Source organism: Brachyistius frenatus, unplaced genomic scaffold, assembly GCF_029030835.1.
Source record: "Brachyistius frenatus isolate BFR_SWC_R1_liver_20210118 unplaced genomic scaffold, ASM2903083v1 Contig_78, whole genome shotgun sequence".
Taxonomy (NCBI): domain Eukaryota; kingdom Metazoa; phylum Chordata; class Actinopteri; family Embiotocidae; genus Brachyistius; species Brachyistius frenatus.
Window position 1 is genome coordinate 566,486 of NW_027210677.1, and position 23,848 is coordinate 590,333.

The window sequence follows — 23,848 nt, forward strand, 5'->3', positions numbered from 1 at the left end:
AAAAATATCAGTCCTGCTAAATCTAAGTATCATGTTTGTCTGAGTTTATATTTGATTGAGTTATGACTCATAGCAGGAGTGCCATTTTTGACACTAATTGCAGTGATTGGATGCTGAAGGGTTTATTGCTGTCATAAACTGTTTACTTGTTTACTGCTGACAGAGTTGATAATCAGGCCAGATCAGTGGGCAAAAAAAACAACAATAACTAACTTTATGCTGTTCTTATAACACTAGTGTGCAACCAAAGTTGAAAAAGAACTAAAGTTTGCTTTTAATTCAGTTCTACCTGTGTTTGTTGCGAATGAATGGCATTCACCCGAGGCAAAGACTGAAGCTGAGAATCACTGCAGCAGTAACGTTTTTGAAGTGTCAGCTGTTTATCTAATAGTTGACAGATTATTTGGAATAAAGAATTTGTATAATATAATTTATTAACTGCTGTAATGTTTCCATGCATATAATTATTAACTCTCAACAATAATAGGAACATCCTACATGCTTTATGATCCTCTTCTGTTTCAAAGCCTCGTTTTGCTGCCTTCATACTGTAGCTGTAGCTCAGCTTCAGTTTATGCAGAATCCTGCTGTCAGGATAATGACAAAGACCAGATGCTCCCACATCACCCTGATCTTAGTGTCTTTGCACTTGTGAGTTTCTTTGACAATCCTTGTCAAAAATCTTTCTAATTACATATTAGACTTAACATAACCAGGCACCAGATTTCCTCAATCAACTAGCTACTGCTCAAAAGGCATGTAAGATCTGCTGAGTTAGGCTTTCTACCTCTCCCAGAGTCCAGGTTAAAGTCAGGGAATCTTTTTTTTTTTTTTTGTGCTGCCCTTCTGGTTTTAACAATCTTCCATTTAGTATTCAGTCTGCAGAATCTCTAGAAGAGAAGCTTTGTCCTGACTGACTGATAAATATGTTGTTTGCATAATACAGAGCCGTTACCACCAGAGTCTGTGTTCCTATTTGAGAATTCTCTTTTATCAGTTTTTTGTTCTTAAAGCTTCATATGATTTATTTGGCTGTTTTATCCTTTTTTTTTCTTTTTTTTTAATTTCTCTCCCTCTAAATATTTATTTTATTCTTTATTTGTGTGCAGTTACTTTTACAGTTTCTTGTTATGGTTGTTGTACTAATAAACGTTTTTTACTGCAGACATTTGGACTTATCATTGTAGGGAAATCACAGGTGTATTAATGATGGTTGCATTCCACTAAGGGGAAGTCCTGCTTGTGTTCTTGTTCGTTCACTGTCATTCTATTTCTGGGACATTTATTATTATTATTATTATTATTATTATTATTATTATTATTAATACATCTGTGCTTTATCTACAATGACAAGTCAAAATGTCTGCTGTGAAAAAGGTCTATGGTAGAAGTAGTAAAAGCAATGATAGTGGTAGTGGTTTGAGTAACAGTTGTAATCACAGTGCTCGTCGAAGCATTAAAATCCGATTACACCAACATTTAGAGTAGTCCGAATTTTGGCAAACTGTTCCAATGGAATTATAGGATTTTGTGGATGAGGTGAAATTAATATGTTATTGTTCTGGGTTTTGTTCAATTCTTGTAGATATTGCGATGCAAATTTTCCCCGTGGACCAATAGCAAGCCACCATGACGGTGCTGACCTTTAAGAGTCAGGAAGTCTACAATGGAGGAAGCTGTCTCAGTGTATAAACTGCCCTACGAAAGAGCAATAGTTTACAGACAGTTATGAAACAACAGTTAATGGTACAAATATTTATTTTGAATAAACTGTACAAATGGCCCATTAGCAGGGTTGTTGGCTCAAAGAGGTTTTTTTTTGTTTTTTTTTTTTTTTTTAATAACATAACTTTCTATTGTAAAATGTTGGACAATGGTGAACAAAATACAAAGAGGAGGTAAACATAACTGTTGAGAGAATATACAGAGAAACTTTGAGAGCCATCCGGACTGACTAGCAACAGGCTGGCCTGGCAACAGTGAGCTCGCCAGATACAACAGTGCACTGAGTTGGTCTGCAGGTAGTCACAACCTCACCAAGCCTCCAGCTCCGTCTATTGAGCAATAACAATAGAGGTGGCAGAGTTAGCTGGAGTAATATTAGTAATAACAGTAATAGAATCAGTTGTCATTCAATCATGATCATGTCGTCGCAGTATTAGTTATATTAGTGATAGTAGCAAAGGGGGTGGCACTAAAGGCAGTAGTAGAAGTAGTAGTAGTAGTAGTGGCTACAGTAGTATTAGTAATAGAAGGAGTGGTAGTTGATGTAATAATGGCAGTAGCTGTTGTAGCAGCTGTTGTAATAAAGTACAATAGTATTATTAGTAAAAGGAGTGGTAGTTGTAGTAATAATGGTATTAACACTTGTAGTAATACTTCTAATGAAGTGTAATAGTATTGGTAGAAGTGATAGTTGTAGTAATAATGGTAGTATCAGTTGTAGTAATACTTGTAATGAAGTGTAATAGAATTAGTTGTACAAGTGGTAGTTTTATTGGTCGACTGCTACTGTCCACCAGGTCCATACCTTTTGTATGCCATACACAGCCAGTTACCATGACTAAACTATACATAAAGCAGATCAAATACGGGGCTGATTTTTGTTTTCATTTGTTATGTGCAATGTTTATTTGCATCATTTAATGTTTCCCTGTCTAATATCTACACCTGGATCCATTTGTTCAAATGTTTACCATCTCTACACCTTTGCAGAAGAGAGCCGTATGAATAATGCAACACAAAGAGTGTGAGAAGCAGCCCTAATTATAGTGGGTCTACTACACTGTGAGGGTGAATGCAAAAGACACACACACACACACACACAATCTCACTCTTACATACCATGCATCTCCACTGCTTTGCATAAACAAGCCCACACATTTCCACCCGCACAAAATCACAGATGCATAAACACCCTTTATAAAGCAGTGACGTCAGTGTTGAAAGACGGAGTGTCCTGTGTTTTTGTTTGCTGTCGCCCATTTAATGTAAGGCAACCACACACACACACTCACGCACATACATATATATTTATATATGGGGTGTATGGTAATTGAGAAGATTTCTAATTAGAAAGCAAACCCTTTACAGAGGCAAGTCACCATTAGCGCACCCTGTGTGTGTTAGTGCAGCCACACAGATCGCTGCCCTATTATAAAGTACTGTTATTTAACATTCTGGGCTACAGAAGCTGCGGCTCACCAGGGGCTGCTGTGGTCATGATAAACAAGGACCAGGAGGGTTAAAGCAAGGGATCTGTGTGTTTGTGTGTTTGTGTGTGTGTGTGTGTGTGTGTGTGTGTGTGTGTGTGTGTGTGTGTGTGTGTGTGTGTGTGTGTGTGTGTGTGTGTGTGTGTGTGTGTGTGTGTGTGTGTGTGTTGGAGGGACTGTAAGAGATGCTGTATAAGTGTATGAGTCATCTCCTCCCCAGAGGACACATTAGTTCCATGTTTTTTTTCCTCTTCAGTTTTGTGGAGGTAGTGTCCTACCTTTGGCTGCTCATTTGTGAGTAGTGATATCTACTGTATGTGTAATAGCAATATCAATATTTGCTGTAAGTGCAGTACTAGTAGAAGTATACTGCACTGAGAAGTTGACTACTTGTACTAATACAAGTAGTCAAAATTGTAAAAGTAGTCACAATATAAATAATAGCTGTAGTTTTAGTACTAATAGTAGGACAGCAGTAGCAGATGTAGGAACTGTAGTAATAGCAGTAGTTGTACTAAAGCAGTAGGATGACATCCCAAAAAACAAACCAGCCTGTGAGAATTTTTTTGACCTTGTCTCCACTTTCACAGAGTGGTCTGTGATGTCGGCCAATAGGAGAAAAGAACGCTCTTCACACAACTATAACCCACACTGTCCTCTTGGTACAACCCACACAGTGGTCACACAGTTGATTTCCTTTTTCTTGTTTTTGTTGAGGCTTTTCCAAACACTTGACAGCTAGTGTCATTCAAAGCTTTGGACTCCGCTGTGTTTGTACGTTCTTGTTTCTGGTGGTCAGTCTCTGGAACAGAGGTTCTTAAAAGACAGCGAGCTATAGGCATTTTCGGACCAAATAGTTCTAAGGACTTTATTAAGGGGAACTACCCTCCCAGAACTAAATTGGATCTAAGGCCTTTTACAGTTTGCATTCACACCACCAATAGGAATTCTGAAATGATGTAGCACAGTTGGTGTAATGCTGCTGGAACACAACGGAGGGCCGCTTCACTACTTTTTTTCTTCAAGTTAGGAAATAAAGTTTTTTTTTTTTTTTTTAATTAATTTATATATTTTACGAGGGTGAAGAAGTATATGCCATTGAAGAGAGTCAATAAAAACAAATGAAATGGTAAAATTTCTCAATTACATTTAAGATGTGGTGCTTGATTCACTTAAAGAAACATGAAGCCTCCTTATCCGCTACCATTTGCGCTGTCAGTTAGTGCATTAAGCGTCAATACAAACTCAACAATTAAACCTACAGTGCTTTATTAAAAAAGAAAAACCTCATAAAAAGGCTTTCATCGTGAAACATTTGCAGAAAAGGGCTGTGACTGAAGTCAATGAATAATGATCACACGTTAGATGAATAATCCACAACAACCTCTGCTACTTCAACAAACAGCATCACACCGCTGAGTAGCAGGATATAAACGGATCAACTTTTAACATTTCTCTTCATCAATTGAAGTCCCGCTACATTTCCTCCGAGGTGTATCGGCTTAATAAAGCATGGACTTTGTTGTCCATCCATTTTCCTCAGTATCGTGTGCCTCCATTTGAAACTCTTTCCACTGCTGTTTTAAACGACTTTGTTTGTCGCGGTAGTTTACCCAGCTTACTTTTTACAAGGTGTTTTAAACATGGCAGTCGCCCTCTGTTTAAACAATCACTGTACATTTACTGGGAAAGTACCCAGCCAGGGTTGGGAGCTACAAAAGTTGTAGGAAAGTCAAAGGCTGCGGACACAAAAAAAAGGGGAACTCCCTGTCACTGTTCTTAGAATTGTGAAATAGTTCCTGTGGTCTGTAAATGCCTTACAATTGGTTTGGTGCCACCATGTAGTCCGTCATGTCTCTCGGTAAAGTCACAGCAAGAATATATCTCATCAGATTTTTAAAAAAATTGTTTAGTCTGAACCTGCCTTATAGCATAATACTTATAGTCATAAAAGTAGTAATAGTTCAAACCACTACACATGAAAAGTAAAAGTATTAGTCATGATAGAAAAATGATATTCATAGTAATAATAGTAACAGCAGTAACAAGGTTCCTAATATATTTAGTGTGGAGTTATTAGATGTAATCACTCCAAACCAATATCTGCCTCCTTCTGACAGCTCTTTGCATTGGAAAAAAATGCAAAGGGGTTTCACTTAAAAAGTAATAACAGGAAACAATAGACCCCCCCTCCACCCCACCCACACACACATATACACACCCCTCCCTCCAATGCAAAAACAAACCAGATGTCTCTTTGTTGCCTGACTGAAGCTATACTTAGTCACAGCGGCAATGAAAAGCCAAACACTTAAATCCCAAACTCTGTTGAATTTAAACATGTGCTTTGAGACCATAAGCCATCACATATGTGGATGAATGGCTATAGTCTCTTGCTTTGGTATCAAATCTTATCTCGCCTTAAGAAACAGTTGTTCTAATTTACATTTCCAGCTGCAGGGAGTGAGAGTGGGTTGTCTCATAATGACTGTCAGGAGTAAAAATGAAATGTTTTTTTTTTTCTTCTGCTTGCTTTTCCATCAACAGTACATAAACACAGGAGCAGCTCAGATGTATTGAATATCACCCTTGTCTACCACCAATTAGTTTGTCGCCCCCCGTCCCCCCATCCCTCCACCCCCCTCCTTTCTTCCCCCCTGCCTATTCATCATGTTGATAGCTCCCTTGGTGCTCGTCTAATGTTGGTGCTCGTCTAATGTTCGACCAAATCTTTTGCACGGAATCGTCGCAACCCGAAAGGACCGTCTTCCCTGTGGCATGATTTCCTGTTTGTTAATTAGCTGGAAGACAAGCATGAAAAACAGTCTGTTTTTATTTCCCCAGTGCAACGTTTTGATGGAGTCGGACGGTAATACAGAGCCCTGTTTGTTGGGGAGTTATGAGGAGTTTGTAACAGCTTTAATTTATCTTTACGACCGTCCTTGGTCTATGAATTTGTGTGTGTGTGTGTGTGTGTGTGTGTGTGTGTGTGTGTGTGTGTGTGTGTGTGTGTGTGTGTGTGTGTGTGTGTGTGTGTGTGTGTGTGTGTGTGTGTGTGTGTGTGTGTGTGCTGATAGCAGCTTTGATCCTAAAGCTTTTATTTTTTTTCCCCAGATATGCATGCCATTCATCTTTTTCAGCCCCTTTATCTGCTTGGACAGGCTACGATTTTTTCTTAGTACTGGATTAAAGGTCACATGCATGGTCCATGGCACAATCCTGCGGGGCACACAATGTTATCTGCAAAGGTTTAGGCCTTTTTGTGAAGCCTATTTGTTGGACTTCCCTAAGTAACATAATCCTATTTATTCCATTGAAGAATTGAGGAGGTGTTCAGGTTTCAATTAGCTGGCCATTGAGATCGATCAGCGATTGTACTCCTAATAAGATCCAGTGATGATACAAACAACACAAACAAATGATCAGTGCTTTAAAAGTGGCTGAGAAATTCAATTAGATGATAGCGACAAATTTATTATACATGATATACACACTGATTGCAACTTGTACCATTTAATGAGACAAAAATAGATTATTGTCAGCAGCCCACCCATATGCTCTATTGACTACTACCCTCATATTAATGCATCTCTAATTTTATTCCGTCTGTCATATGTGGACTGCGGAACCGTTGTTGTTTGTGTGTATTCATGTTTCACTTAAAGTAACAATTCAATACTTTTAATTTCTTTCAGATATCAGCCTCACATTGGTGGTGTTGGGGTGTAGTTACTGTAGCTTAGAATAAAATGTAGAAACAATGCTAACGTGGCTCGAGCTAAAGTTCTGAAATACACCAACAGCTCTAAAACTGAGCAATTAAAACAAGGAACAAATCTTGTGTCTTGTAGAGTCCATTGCTGTGTTCCAAATGGCGTACCCACGTACTAACGTTTACTATTTTGAGTGCGTTCACGCTGTCAAATACAGAAACATGCAATGCACTACAAGTACCAGGATGATGCACTCAAAACTGGTCCAAAAAATAAGTGTAAAATTCTGGACACTTTTCACCCTAAACAGTTACCATCTTGGCTCTGTTGAGGAAGGGGCGGGGCCACCGACTCAAAGAATTTTCAAATTAAGGCTGCAGAGGGAGCTGCAGCTGTTCCTGAACAGCTGTTCATGCCCTCAGCTGTTCATGAGGCCATGAAAACAGGATCCTTTCTAGGTAAAATAATTAAAGCTGCAGATATTTTGACAGGTGATGTGTTCATATGCTGAGGTTATTTCCGGTCAGTGCAGAAGGGTAGTGTGTGATTTGAAACAACACTACTCTGACGAAGTTCCTGCACTGCACAAGTAAGACTCCTCACGTGTAAGAACACTATGTGTCCGTGTACTAAGAGAAGTATGTCATTTGGAACAATGTTGGCTCGGACCAACCACATATTAGGCATCTTTGGCTTAGATGTATGTACGTGTGATTTTTCATCAATGCAAAAATGAATTTGTGATTTTACAGAGTTACATGCTTGTGTCATGTTCACATCGTTAACCTGTGACACTTGAGCTGTCGCTTGCCAAACAGCAGCAGTGAGCAGTGACTTCCTGTAGTGCTTTTGTCATTATTCAATATCTCACAGCTCTTGAGACTTATGCTGTGTTCCAAATAACACACTTCCCTTAGTTCACTAACAAACAACACTAACAAAACAAACACATCGTACGCTGCTGTTCTGCATTGACCAGAAAGAACCGCAGCATGTGAACACATCACCCGCCAACATATCTGCAGCTTTAATTATTTTACCCAGAAATGAACATGCTTTAGTGTCCTCTGTTTAACACACTCAATAAACACGCTGATGGCTTCTGTCCAGCAGCAGTATGCTGGTACTTAATGACAAATAAACACTGCTGTGGTGTTTTCGCAACAGCTGCAGCTTCCTTAGACGCCTTAATTTGAAAATTCAGCACGTCGCTCGTCCCGCCCCGTCCTCTACATAGCCAAAATGGCATCGCTTTAAGTGCCCGGCGTTTCACACTCATTTTTTGGACGTTTTGAGTGCAGCATAAGGGTACTTGTAGTGCAGTGCATGTTTCTGTACTTGACAGTGTGAAGGCACCTATGCACTCAAAATAGTGCAGTCTGTTATGCACTAAAAGTAAAGTGAGGATGCTTTCAAAAATAGTGTCATTAATATTCCTTCTTTAACAGTTACATAAGTACAAAGTGCAGTAAAGAAAAACAATCCTAAATCAAATCAAAATTTGGTGTGAGCAACTTTTGTTTTTAAAATGGCACCAGTTCTCACTGGTAGGTTGTTCCAGGCATCATGGAGAACTTGCCACACTTCTTCTGTGGATTTAGTGTTTCTCCCTGTCTTCTGTCTCCTCATGTAATCCCTGACTAATTCCATCTCCATAATGTTGAACTCAGGGCTCAAAGCTGGGCATACCGTCTGGTACGTCAGGAAAATGAAGCAAACATGCTTATTTCCATAAGGTTGTGTGTTTTTTTTTTTTTTAGCTGTGGTGACAGTAGTGACGACATCTGCAGAAAGTGGAATTGTCGATATGTAAGGTATTCAACGTAAGAAATATGGTAACAAACAACTGAGATTGCCAAATGTGACAAATGAAACTGGCATATTTACCTCATTGACGTCCCCATTTTGACGCTATTCCACTTGTGGACATCTGTAATGTGCTTTAAAATGTAGCAGCCAGCAAAGTCAATGAAAGAGTTGATATGAACATGAGTGAAAACACTGCAGCTACTACTACAACTACTAAAAATAGTAAAGCATTTATAAAAATACATACTATTTTTAGAGTGCAAATGTTTTGTATATTTTGGTATTTTTGGTATTTTTAAATTGTGCTTTTTCACTACTGCAATTTGCCCATGAGAAAACATCATCAGGGACCTTAAGTCTAAAGAATAGACTGATGAACAGAACATGTCATTTGGAGAGGCTCTTTCATATTGGCCCACTGAATATGATCTACTGTTCATTCATCCAGATCTTTTGCCCTGGCAGCAACATCAGCCAGTCACATCCTCCTGACCTCCTGGTCTCCTCTGTCTCATCCTCTGATAGGTGGATGACCTCAAGGCCAAGCTGGCTGCTCAAGAAGTGGAACTCAAGCAGAAGAACGAAGACGCTGACAAGCTGATCCAGGCAAGAAAACACTCTATATTATATTATATTATATTATATGACAAGATATATTATATTTTTTTACTTAACTCGTATCTCAAATAGTGTATAGCCAGGCACATTGTTTTGATTTTAGTTACCCTGGTTTTTAGATTAAGATTTCTCCATTGAACATCTCTGTTGCGGTGCCAAAAGAAATGAAAATTGACATTTGAAAAAGTAGCTGCTTGTCCATCCAGAAGCATCATTGTTACTGAAGTTGGGAGTAGAAACTTCTAATGACTGTGTGAGAAATTCAGAGGAAGCTGAGCTTCAACCTCTGTTCTTTTTCATCTTCTGTTATAGATTGATGTGCGATCTGTCAGTGGGGGAAACATCAACATGCTGTACAATGCTTTTCTGAGCATTCTTTGTTCTGTGTTTAAAAGCTTTTGATGTTGCCCTCTTGCTGATTTCCAGTACCATAAAACAAACTGAACACTACAGCTTGTTTAGAGGGTTATTTTTTTCAGTCCATCCATGCTGTCTTTCTAAGCGAGGGACTGAACTTGCACTATTAAAAATCCTGCGTGCTCTCCTCAGGTCGTTGGGATAGAAACTGAGAAGGTGTCCAAGGAGAGGGCGGTGGCTGATGAGGAAGAACAAAAAGGTAGCGGCCATTGCTGTGGTGGTCAGCGGTAAACAGAGAGACTGTGAAGAGGACTTAGCCAAGGCCGAACCAGCTCTCCTAGCTGCTCAGGATGCCCTTAACACTCTCAATAAGGTCAGTTAGTCTTTTAATCCCCGCTGCGCCTCATTGATTTTCTCCATCATACTTTTCTATAGTATTTATTTCTTTGATAAGAGGGGTTGTGTTCTTTTTTTCCTTTGTTTGGTTTGGTTTTACCAGCTTCAGTGGAATAAGTTATGTCCACACAGCCCTTGAACTGTATAAAAGATTATTGAATCACAGGATTTAGTGGGATCTTTGCTAAAATAATGTCTTCTTTATGTTCTGCAGGCATTTTACTTCATCCTTACATCCTCTGTAGGTTTATGAGCAGCCTGGGGGATTTTTGAAAAACACCCTCTGTGTTTAAAAGGTGCTCTCTGTTCAAACAAGCAGAACAGACAGTTCAATCACTGCTTAGAGCTCTCTAAAGATGCCCTAATTAGAATTCTCTGTTGTCTTCTCAAAGTCAGCACAGGTATTTCTTCCTTTATCCTAATCCTTTCCTTTTTCACTCTTTTTTCCCCACAGAAGACCACAGAGATGTACGGTTGTTCAAACTCAATTAAATCATGGCTTTCGTTTTTCCACCGTTATTCCCTGTCTACCATGCTTTAGAACAACTTGACGGAGCTGAAGTCTTTTGGCTCTCCAGTGGCAGCGGTGACCAACGTTACAGCAGCAGTCATGGTCCTGATGGTACCCGGTGGCAAAGTCCCAAAGGATCGCAGCTGGAAGGCTGCGAAGGTGATGATGGCCAAAGTTGACGCGTTCCTGGACTCTCTGATAAACTTCAACAAAGAAAATATTCCAGAGGCTTGCTTGAAGGCCATTCAGCCATACCTACGGGTGAGTGTTTCAATTAGCCCTCGCTCATTGAAGTCAACTTTAACAGCGCACAGTGTGCAATTTCTGCTGCTCGGGAAGTTCATCTAAGAAGTCATAAATTTAGGAGGAGTGTGATTACAATGACAGTGGCACATTAATGCTGCTAAGCACCCAAATGACAACCTGAGAAAATCAACTAGTAAATCAAGCGTTACAAATTTAACAGCCCCTCTGATGATGAAGTTCAATGGAGCGACACGAGGTACGTCAATGCAGCAGAAAAAAACTAAATTAAGTCTAAGTTCACCATGTACACCTCGCAGTTTCATTTTCCTCCAACTATGAAATGTTTTTTCATGTCTTGTAAAAGATGTATCTAATAGTAATTTTGCAAAAATACTTGATAAATTGTGTTTCATAAAAGCATAACTCTTGGTAGGCACTACCTTCTCACTTGGTGGCCAATATTAACTATCTAAACAAACTTCATCGTCATCGTGACATGTTTTAGTATCTAACAGGGCTCTATTTGTAACTTGTAGCCACAGTAACTGCTGTTCAGCACCTAAAGGAAATGTGCTGGGGAAATTCAGAGGACACAAACAAAATGTCAGCAGTTCTTTAGCAACAACTAATGAACTAAGTAATAATTTCATATTTATAATATTACATTTAATTGTGTTTGTTAAAGTTAGATTAAACCCCTCTCATTATGAAAGTTATAGAGGCTGAAATAGCCTCGTCAGACTTTAGCTTGTAGTGTAGCTACTCTATTTCTCTTAGAAGTTATTGGATACAGCTGCTCATTGCTTCGTTAGTTATGTGTCGTAGCAAACCAAACTCCTGAAACTATCTTAGTTATAGAATACAGGTAGGTAGAAGTATCGTACCAGCTAGCGTTAAGTTAGCATAGGTAATAGCTTTCAATGGAGTTCGTATTTTAATGTCGCAGAACAAACATCAAGAGGCCATATTCTGGTAGTAACTCCATTTTGATTGCATTTATAGCGACATTGTTTTGTAGATTTGTAGAGTGACATAGCCCACTAGGCCCTATGTGCAAATTGAATCCAACTGAATTCTGATGGAGCATTAACATTCAGTTTTGTTTTTGTTTTTGTGTTTTCCACTCAAGGATCCAGAGTTCCAGCCAGATCTGGTGGCCTCCAAGTCGAATGCAGCGGCGGGTCTGTGCTCCTGGGTTTTAAACATTGTCAAGTTCTACGAGGTTTACTGTGAGGTGGAGCCCAAGCGTCAGGCTCTGAGCAAGGCCAACGCAGAGCTGGCTGCTGCGCAGGAAAAGCTTACTGCCATCAAGAGCAAGATCAATGTAAGCCACTGCATTGGACTGAGGGTGAAGGACATGAAAAGTTGATTTGCTGTATGAGAAATATCTGTTTCAAAAGAACACAATTTCAATATCGACAATCCAGAGGATATTCTTTCAAAAATGTATTATCATTTTATTTAGGGAAGGACTTACTGTTCTTTGAAGAAACAATTCTGTTTTCTATCTGTTCATTCTTTTGAAACAAAATGCATCGATACACAAAAAAAAACTTTTGTTGCTGGGCTGACTTTTCTATACAAACACACTGAGAGTTGATAAATGACTTGTGAAAGCCAGAAGTCTCAGCGCCTCCCTATGAAAGAATCGTGAGACATCAGAATGAATCAACAACTCTATCAAACCCTGCAGATATTCAGTATAATAAGAATTTGATGCTACAGAAATAAAATAGAAACACCCAACAGCTCAAAGCTGAATAAAAAAATTCAGGATATTAATTATTTTATCAACGCTTGAGTGACAGTTCACACATGAGCTCTTCCAGTAATGATATAGCACTAGTATTTCATCAATACAAAGCTGGTGTAAGTGCTTTTAAAGGCTTTTGCTGCTCATTAATCTAAAGCCAAATCCATCAACCTAAAAACCCTATTGATAAAAGCAGCTGTAAATAATTGTTTCTCAGTGGCGTTTGACATTCAGCACATCAGAGCGGCAGAGAGCCCCAGCAGAGTGCAGGGCTCGGGACGCTGCTGCGGCTGCTGCTGCTGCTTACATCAAAACCTGCAGAGTGCAGAGTGATGACTGTTAATAAGATCCAGCATGACTTCTCGCTGTCATTTCTCAGCCCTCAGTCAGATCGCTTGAGTGGAGTGGGTTTGGAGCCAAAGGGAATTAGCAATCCTCAAACTAATCTACTGAACCTGTGTGCCTCTCCACCGATTAATCCTGTTTGTCCTTGTGCTAATTGCTTCCATATGCCAAATAAATCCATAGCGGAAGGAATGATAAGTTTTACCCAACTTTTCACACACTCACAAGTTTCTGTCATAGAAAGCCTTTAGCTGTCTTTGTTCTCTGTCTTTGAGGATTATTTATATCCACACTGTATTTTAACAAGTGCCAATTTCTTTCTGTCTGTTTCTGTGTGTGTGTGTGTGTGTGTGTGTGTGTGTGTGTGTGTGTGTGTGTGTGTGTGTGTGTGTGTGTGTGTGTGTGTGTGTGTGTGTGTGTGTGTGTGTGTGTGTGTGTGTGTGTGTGTGTGTGTGTGTGTGTGTGTGCGTGTGTGTGTGGCCTATCAGCTCCTTAATGAGAACCTGGCCAAGCTGACAGCCAAGTTTGAGAAAGCCACTGCAGAAAAGCTCAAGTGCCAACAGGAAGCAGAATCAACGGCACGCACCATTTCCCTGGCCAACCGCCTGGTAAGGAGGGCAGAAGTAGGGTCACGCGGAGCATCAGCTCGCCGCTACCACAAACACACATCATCTGTCTCACATGCTCTTTCCTTCACCTAGTCACAGATGTGTACAAAGTGATCCACAAAGAGACAGACACACTTTGTTAGTGTGTCTGTCTCTTTGTACTCGTTTACAAGGGTGTAAAACAGTTTTAACTTTGCACCTGATGTTTTTTCAGTCCTCGTCTTTTGACAAAATTATATATTTGTTTTAGTCAAATTCAAGTCATCTTTGTCAGTTTTAGTCAACACAAATAATGTAATTATTTCAAGCTAGTTTTGATAATATTTTAGTTTCATTTGTGCCATGCTTCTTTTTTTCTGAGCATTTTCTGAGCCTTGTTACAGTTACCAGGGTTACTCATGTCATTCCTGTCTGCAGCTAAGATTAATGGAAAAGACACCGTTTACTTTTTTCATGTACAAAGTATACGTCCCTCTGCTCTGCAGTCATACAAAAGACTGACTGCATTCAGTAAATGTAGTTAACATTTCCAGAATCTGTCTGCTTGAACAGAACTGCTCTATGTCCTTCCTGCTAACCTAGCGTTAGCACAGATACCTGCTCTCTCTTCTGCAGAGGATCAACTCATTCACAAGCTGATTCACTCATTTATTAACATACCAGCTCACTGTCTGGGTTCATCTTGAGAGGAGAAGCTGTAAAATCAATCCGATGACGCATCTTTATCTGGAGGATGAATCAGATGGTCTGCCTTAATTTAATCCTGGAACCTACTCATTGCTTTTTATAGCAAAAGTCTTCACTGATGACATTTCGGCACAATAAGTATAAGCATTGCAGGCGAACAGGCTGAGAGCAGACAGGGGAATCAAAAACCAGGAGGACGATCACCAGGGAACAAAGGCAGCAACGCTTAGCGAGGAGAACAAAACCAACTGGCACAGGGGGCAGAGAACATGCAGACGGCAGACCTTTTTCACAGCAGACATTTTGGCTTATCAGAAAAAACACAGGTTTAACTACGAACATTAAAAGTGATTGGAACTATTTTCAGGGTCCTGCTATTGTGCAGCTGTTGATGGTGAATCGAGCCGTCATTAATGACTTGTATTTCAACTGTGATTCTCCTCCTATAATAAGTCCACAAGCGTACACGAGAAGTCTCCATACGAACGCCTCCCTGTTGTGGTATTCACAACGTCAGAACTCAACATTTTCTATAAGCTTCGAGTTCCCGAGTTGTGATGTGCTTGCTGAGATTTACGGAAATGGCAGAGGCCATGGAAGCTCATTGGTCTTTGGATGTTGAGCTGACATATTGTAATTTCAGTCAAGTCGAGTTTGTCTCCATAATTTAGTTAATCGTCTACGTCTGAGGAAATTGTTGATCTTCCCAACGGCCTCATTTTTTCCCCTCTGTGCCTTTGCATTTCCTGCATTATGTTACTGCCTGTTAGCTTGTTAAATTGTTGGCTATGTCTATGTCTATGGTGCCGTTGCCAAGCAAAGGTGTCTTTACGACTTAACCACTTGAACGCCAAGCATTCTGACCACATGACTTACCATGTTGTAACAACAAGCCCATTAGAATGCAGCAAAAATGCCTTTTGTGAAAAAGACCTGTATACACAAGGCGAGACACAGTGGAGCTAATCAGGGCGTGGCAGGTAAACACAGTGGACGGAAAAACACAAAAGCAGGAAGTCAAGGCTATGAAAAGACAAAAGATGTGTCCAAAAAAATAAAACAGAAAATGGTAGCACTGATAAATGTTGAAACAAGGAAAAGGCAACCTGATGACAGCAGCAGGTTTTGATCTCTTATGTTGTTTTGTAGATGTGGATAACCAAACCAGTGGTACTTTTTTTGTTACAAGTTAGAGAATTTTACAAATGAATATTTCACATTTTCCCCACGCCCCATCCAAGCCACAGTAGATCATTGATTGATATGTTTCATATACAATGCTAACAATACAGTATTTTAGATTAAGCCACCAAGAGAATGGCAAGTGTTGCATGTTAAGTCGATGCATCATGAAAATGCTGCCTGTATGTATCTGTCATAATAACCCAATATTCTCACATTTAATAACTCAACATGCCACTTGGCTGCTTAATCAGTGTTTTAATTCTTTATATGTTTTGCTGATGATACGTCGTTAGTTTTACCTGAGTGGCAATTCCATTAAAGTCACTCCAGTTCAGTTTTATTTCTATAGTGTCAATTCTAGGGGCACTTTACATTAACTTGTCTCCTATTCACCCATTCACACCCACTCACACACCTACAGAGCCGCCCGGCAAGGTCCTCGTCTTGGTGTTTGGGGTTTAGTGTGGACACTTCAGCATGTGGACCAGAGGAGGCGGAGACTGAACAGCTAACCCTGTGATTAGTGAACAACCCGCTCTACCGCAAAGAGCCAACTGTAGCCTTGTCAGGGTGAAACCTTACAAAATTACAGAGAAAAAAAACAATAATTCAACAATTCCCACATCAGCAACATCAGGAAGCAACAAACTTTTAACAGGAAGAAACATGGGACAGAACAAGACTCGGAGGTGGGCAGCCATCTGCCTCGTCTGGTTGGGGAGAGGGGGAGAAAAAAATAGAACAGCATAGAGAAACAACAAACAATAAACACTGGGCCAGCAACCGCAGATTAGAAACATGCAGCTTTGGGATCAGACCTACCTGCAGAGACGTACAGGGAGAGAAAAAAGCACAAGCTAAGGGAACGAGAAGACACAAAGTTAATAACATGCAAAAGTGGCACATAAATGCATGATGAGTGAAAGAGAGGCACTGAGTGCATCATGGGAAATCCCCCAGCACCATAGGCCCATAGCAGCAAAACAAGGGATGGTTCAGGGTCACCTGAGCCAGCCCGAACTATAAAATCTATCAAAAGTGAAAGTTTTAAACCTAGTGTTAAAAGTAGAGGGTTTCTGCCTCTCAAACCCAAACTGGGAGCTGGTTCCACAGGAGAGGAGCCTTAAAGCTCAGCATCCCATTCTGCTTTTGGAAATTCTAAGAACCACGAGGAAACCAGCATCTTGAGAGCAAAGCGTTCTGTTGGATCAATAGAGTTTGTCATTTAGATATGATGAAGCTCATGAAGTCATTAAGAGCTTCGTGTGTAAAGACAATAATTAGAAAATTATATTTTTGATTTTACAGGAAGCCAATGAAGAGAGACTATTACATCTTGAAATCATATTTAATTACAGGACTTTTACTTAACGGATTATTTTTTAAGATTTAGATTTCTAGTGTATACTCCACATTCAGTATGAGACGAAGTAGATAAATAATCTACATATATAGTAAATAATACATTCTGCTGCACCCCTTGTAGACAAACATGTATTATAAGAATATACACCCACCTATTTTTTTTTTTTTATTTAGGCCTGTTAGTGTGGCTGTCTCTTCCTTTAGATGCACAATACATAGGTTTACATACATACATCCACGTATAAATCCCTCCATCAAATTGCAGTTTGTTAATCTCCTGCTGACAGCAACAAAGCAAAAAGATGAGTGTTGACAGTGTTAGTATGATAATTTAAATGATTCAGAAACAGCTTTCAAAAGGCCTGACAGGAGCAACAAAAGGACGGGAGGTTGTGCTATTCTCCCAGTGAATCCAAAATATCAATTCAAATCCACTCAAGTTGCTGAAGTAGCACCATGACGTGTGGTGAGAAGTTACAGTCTGTATCAAAGAGCGTGGCCTCTCAAATTCAGAAAAGATAAGATATTAAGGTGAACTTTATTGATCCCTGGAGGGAAATTGGATCATTGCTGCGGAAAAAAAAAAAAAAAAAGTAGAAGTATTGGTACACAAGCAGAGAGGTGCAAAAGGATATGAAAACCTAATAAAAAAGGACCTGAAGACAAGTCATTGTTGTTGCGGAGATTACCTGACATTTACGGGTCAGTGCATCGACGATCGCAGCCATAGATTAATTTAGAATTGATTTTACGGGATGCCCATGGGAAATACTGCATGCTGTAAGTGATTGTAAGTTAGAGTGAGAATTAAAAATAACCTCCTCATGTCTCAGGTGGGTGGTCTCGCATCAGAAAATGTTCGCTGGGCAGAGGCGGTGGGAAACTTCAAGCAACAGGAGAGGACTCTGTGTGGGGATGTCCTCCTCATCACCGCCTTCATCTCCTACCTGGGATACTTCACCAAAAACTACCGGCTCCAGCTCATGGACGACACCTGGAGGCCTTATCTGAGTCAGCTGAAGGTGGGTGGTTTGCGAGTGAAGGGGTGGCAACAGAGACCCTTCATGGATGCTGCAAGAACTATGATTGGTCAGCTTGTCAGTCTCTTCTGTTTTTTTTTTTTATTATTATTTATTTACTGTGAAGTTTCAGGTATTTTTTTTCCAATGCCAGTAGGGATTATGGATTTGGGGACAACATTAAATGATAATGCTAGTTCGGGGCACCTTTTTGTTAGCGCTATCATTGCATTGTGATTGTAGTTTTAGCACAGCTGTGAGAATCGTCGGCCACAGATATGTTGTAGGAATCCTGTTTTTTTTTTTTTTTTTTTTTAAAGTGAGTGAAAGAAAGACTTCATAATCTTTTGAGCTGCTGGAAATGTTCACTCTAGCATTAATCCACAGACGAAAAAAGTCCACAACAAATTCTCAACAAACTCCCTCTGTGATCGGTCACTATGGGCTGCTTATATTTTTTCCTATAAGTTTCTTATAGTGGTGGATATTGTTGAGAGTGAACGCAACATTAAGCAAATTGAAGAGAAACTCTGATATATTGTATTTTCTGTATTTCTTCTCTGTATCACAGTGGAAGGTATCACAAAGTTAATGAAAGAATCTAAACACATCTTGCATTAGAAAAAAGTTGAGTAACAGAACTTAAAGGTAAAACAAAGAAAAAAGATTGGACCCAATGAAACCCACTGATACCCACTGATGTCACGTGGTAGGTTTCCATCCCAGTGACCCGTGACCTTGACCCTCTGACCATGCTGTCCGACGACGCCGACATCGCGGCGTGGCAGAACGAGGGTCTGCCTGCTGACAGGATGTCCACTGAGAACGCAACCATTCTGACCTCCTGCCAGCGCTGGCCCCTCATGGTGGACCCCCAGCTGCAGGGCATCAAGTGGATCAAAAACAAATACGGCACACACCTGCAGGTCATCCGCAGCGGACAGCGAGGGTAAGAGGCTTTAAGCTGGAATACGGCCCGGTTGTTTATTGGACATATTATGTCCTGGATCTTACTGAGGGATTTGTGCTGTTTGGCCCTGAAAGATATCTGGATGCCATAGAGGGAGCGCTGGCAGCAGGTGACGTGGTTCTGATAGAGAACTTGGAGGAAACATTGGATCCCGTTCTTGGACCTCTGCTGGGCAGAGAAACCATCAAGAAGGGCAGGTAAGAATTCTAGTCAGAAACATCCCATCTCAATATTGTTTTGATACGTTTGAGACGTGTCTGAAGCACGGCATTGACAAGTGTTGTGAAATATCTACAGTTGGCATCAGTTGCTGTGGCAGATTTATTATCTTTTTGATGCTTTATTTGATCAACAGTCTCTGATTAGAATACAAATGTTGTTGATTTTCATTTTCTTATAAGTTTATTATCAAATTTATTTGAAAATCCAGCTTTGCAAATTAACAGGTTTGTCTTTTCTAATCACTTTAACTCTTATCACAGTAAAGCCTTGTGTGCTTTTCAGCTAAATTCTGATAGATTTTAGAAAAAGTGTAATCAGTGGCCTCATGCATGCCTGCTTACAGTAATACCTCACCCATCTGGATTCTAATCCCTTTTTTTTTTTTAAAAAAAAAAAAGTATCCTGAGTGTTTCTCACTTACTATGAGGTACTTTATTCTGAACTTGAAATGATCAATGCTTATTTGGTTGTTTATGGAAATCCTATTCGATATGAATGCATATGAGTTCATGAGTTCAGATATATAGTCATGAGATTGTTACTGCTTCGATTAGTTTGAGTGAAAAGTTCCTTGCCTCATAATGGTCTAATACAGACGACGTTCTACTCGGAACATAATTAACAAGCATGCATTGATCCCTTTCATTTTATTTTATTTTATAAGACAAATTCAAATTTAGGAATAGAAGACGTCACAAAATGGCAGATGATTGTAGCAATATTCTTACAATCTCTAAAAAAACAATACTGGTTGATTCCTAGTTAAAACAACCATCAACATCTGTTTCAGATTCTGGTTCTGGATCAATAACCCATTTAGAGCTCCTGCTGTAACACATACCAACTGTGTTTATCAGACAAATTAAGTTAGTTAAGTCAAATGAACTACTCCAAGCTATAATGAAGTCAAAAATGCTTCCCTTTAAAAACACAAGACAAAACCTTCTAATTATGGACAAAAGAAACAATCGAGTTTATTTCAGATATCAATAAGGAAACAGCTCATAGGTCCATAGAATGTGTAGTATAATGTAATTTAAACAAAACATTGTTATTTAATGGGATTTAGTTGTAGATTAATTTGCAAATTAATTAAAGTAGCACTCAAGCTTTATTCCTCACGGGATGCTGACAAGCATCATCTTGCAGTTTGTTAATCTCCTGTGCTAATCTCGAGTGAATGCAACAAATTGAAGAGAAACTCAGATATTTCGTATTGTCTGTATTTATTCTCTGTATCACACTGGATGGTATCACACAGTTAATGAAAGAATCTAAACACATCTTGCATTAGAAAAAAGTATTGACAAGGAAGGACATACTTGTTTGAATACAGAAACACCTTGTTATCTGGTGTCTGCTTTGGTCCCATCTTGCTGTTTATAACCTGTTCTTTCAATTAGAAACGTTTAGTAACTACAAATGTCTGGTCCTCATTTACCCAAACAGGTACATAAAGATTGGAGACAAGGAGTGTGAGTACAACCCCAGTTTCCGCCTCATCCTGCACACCAAGCTGGCCAGCCCTCATTACCAGCCGGAGCTGCAGGCCCAGTGCACCTTGATAAATTTCACCGTGACCAGAGACGGTCTGGAGGACCAGCTGCTGGCTGCGGTGGTCAGTATGGAGAGACCTGATCTGGAGGAGCTGAAGGTGAGGAAGTGAGAGTGTCAGTCACTGCAGACAGCAGCACTACCTTACACAGCTATAAAACAACAAAGAGAATTTTGCGTCAGGTTTGTTTTCATCTGATATATCACAGGAATGTAAAAGTGAAACAGAGCAGACATGAAAAGAGAATCTTGTCACACACTTCATGTGCTATCAGAGAACAAACAACCCTTCCGCATCGGAATCTTTTGAGTTTCTCTCCCAAAATCTCTTTTGTGCACTTGTAATTAAAAGAAACAGTCAGGGGCCTCCAGAAGCCGGGCGTGTCACTCCTGCTCGTCATTATCCATTTTTAACGCCACACATCGGAGAGAAAATAGCGTCTGTCTTTAAACATTAGAGGAGGCTGCAGGACTGGGCGCTTTGATTTCACACAATCAGCTCGTGCCTTTGATTAACGTCTGCTGGATGTGTGATCATTACGGGGCTAAAGGTTCTTCACTTAGGGAGACTGGGACACTGCATGTGTGTGTGTGTGTGTGTGTGTGTGTGTGTGTGTGTGTGTGTGTGTGTGTGTGTGTGTGTGTGTGTGTGTGTGTGTGTGTGTGTGTGTGTGTGTGTGTGTGTGTGCAGGGGTGCATGAGTATGAACATTGCGTAATCAGAAAATTAGATAACCATTTTAAATGTCCATTGAATAGTGGTTTTAAATTAAATGGATATCTACATCAATTTTAGAACAGTATTACATTTACTTTAAGTAGTTATGCATGACTTCACAATTTATTAACAGTTTTCTCCAATTCCAATGAGCTCTTTTTCTTTTTCTTGTGGGAGTTGGTGGAATTAATTTGACACCCAAACATAAACCCAAAGCTAATTCCCAAATTAGATATTTATTCATGTGTTTGGGATTTGCTCCAAGGATACAAAATAATATTGAAACAGTTCATTTTCAAATTGATCCTTGCCATATCATTGCAGTATTTTTCATGCCCTGTTCTGGCAGTTTTGTTTCTTGCTGCAGATGAAGCACAAGCTGGCAGATACACACATTCCTCTAAACTATCACCCAGGGAATGTCAGACCACCATTATCTCACTCACATTAAAGGTGTAAAGCAGCACTGCTTGTTTTGGGGTTCTATTTTACTGATTCAAGCTGTTAGCAAACAGGAAACATACATTTAGAGCAGGGTTCTACCTTTGTAAGGCTCGAGTGCAGCACACACTGTTTTGGGTAGCGCCCAACCCAAATCATAGTGGAGAGCTTAAAATGATCTGAATGACTTTCCCAGATCTTATTGATTGTATTTATTGCCTGGCAGACTTTAGGCTTTTAGATGTTGTTTATAATGTGTTGTAGCTTTTCTAGATTTTCCGAAAAATGTACACAGATATGGTAATTGAATTTCAAAAGTCATTTAAAGTTCCATATTTTTAATTGAAAAATATAAATTTAGCTTTTCTACAAACTCATGTTTCTGGTCACCTGATGAATGCAAGTCTAATATTCACTTCTTTATTTAGATCTGCAGATCTTAGCCTTGTTTTAGTGTCGGGTGTTTAACCATGTTCACTCGCTTGTTGCTAGCTTTGTCTGACATAAGGTATTTAGCAAGTAGCTTATCAGAGCGTTTTTCCTGTAAAAAAACAACAACCAAAAAACAGCCGCATGCTGCGACTGGAGTTGAGGTTTTAAAGAAACTTTAAACTGGACCAAAACAGCAAAATTGTGGACCGTAAAACCAAAGTAATGCGCCGAACGATGCTGAGGAGAAAGAGAAGATATTATTGCAGGTGTAAATGTTAGCTTGAAATCTGCTGCATTACGTTAAAGCTCAGAGGGATGTGGCTGCTTCCTAAGATGATCAGATGTACAGCACATTAGAGCACATTGAGAATATTGCTGTGAGGTTCTTCCACTGGTGTTATTAGGAGAAAACGCTACTGCTGCAGTTAAACGGAAACTACAGACTGTCGTCATCGGCATGAAATTATTTGTGAATTGGATAATAACTCTGTTGTCATTACGTATAGATTTTAGTGAAACACTTTTGCTGTTGATAAAAGCATTACCATTAATACTAGGTCTAACTACTAAAACACATAGAATGTGTTTTGTTTTGTTAAATCAGTAGTAATTGGTAGTTTCAAGACAAGTATTTACATTTGAATGTCATTGATTCTTCCATGAAGACTATAACCCATACATTTAAAATCAAAACATCTTGTTGAAGCACTACCACTTTATCATTTTGTTGCAGTTACCCTGTCTACTGTTCCCATGACACTCTACATGTATCCCCAAGTGTGAGGAATTGTGTAACGGTGTCTTGATGCAATCCTCAATGGAGTCTCTTTTTCTTTTTTTAAATCCCTTTGGTGAACTGATTTATGTTGAAACATCCACATCTCTTTAATGAAAAGGGAGGCAGGTAGAAGACACCTTAAGTTGTATTTTTCCTTTACAATGTGCGATGACCGTCTTTCTTGTGTGGACCCCTCCATCTGTGATTGTGAGGAGAGTACAGCGGATCGGTGCCTTCGTCTCCCGCTGTAGGTCTAAGCTGTGATTGCTGGTCTGAGTTCATGGCTGGCTCAGTACACCGTGTACAGTCCCGCAGCTTCCTGGCGGCTGCACGGCCAACTTTGGAGACGTAATGAGTAGCACATGGTTACAATATCCCCAGCATAGTCAGCGGTGTGAATGTAAATGTTCGTAATTAAGCAAAAATTCACTTGATCAAAGATCCAGCTCCTAATGATGCCTCGCACTCTTCTCATCGACAATCTGCTCTTTTCATGTCAGCTGTTTGAAATGGATTGGCCGGTGGCGCTACTGTGGCACAGCAATTAGACAACACATTGACACACTTCCACTGTTCCTTAAATGCGGCTCTTGTTAGTCGAAGGGGGAAAAGGGAAATCAGAAATCCCTCCTTGTTCAGAACACATCCGGCTGACGGCAGTGTCTCCGAGTGATCAGAACAGAAGACATTGAGGGGAACTCTGTTAACGGGTCAGGCAGATTTACTCCAACACAATCCTATTTGCATTTTGATGTTTTTCCAGAGGCGTCCTTGTTTGCGTTGGGCCTCTGTAGGCAGCACTTTACTCAGACCTGTAGGCTTTCATCCATGTTAATAGATGGAGAGAGGCAGAAAAATGCCAGTTATTTTTAGCCTCATGTCCCCTCAGCAAAATGTAATGGAGAAGAAG

At 39.8% G+C, this 23,848-nt stretch overlaps 1 protein-coding gene across 1 annotated transcript in view; it reads left to right on the plus strand.

Annotated features, from left to right (window-relative positions):
* Positions 1-23,848, plus strand: part of dnah9 (dynein, axonemal, heavy chain 9) — a 155,282-nt gene that overhangs the window by 95,344 nt on the left and 36,090 nt on the right. Inside the window, 10 exon segments of the mRNA XM_069708821.1 lie at positions 9,260-9,340; positions 9,902-9,964; positions 9,966-10,082; positions 10,647-10,877; positions 11,992-12,186; positions 13,449-13,568; positions 17,639-17,827; positions 18,538-18,773; positions 18,869-18,991; positions 20,466-20,670. Coding sequence (XP_069564922.1) covers positions 9,260-9,340; positions 9,902-9,964; positions 9,966-10,082; positions 10,647-10,877; positions 11,992-12,186; positions 13,449-13,568; positions 17,639-17,827; positions 18,538-18,773; positions 18,869-18,991; positions 20,466-20,670 — 1,560 coding nt within the window.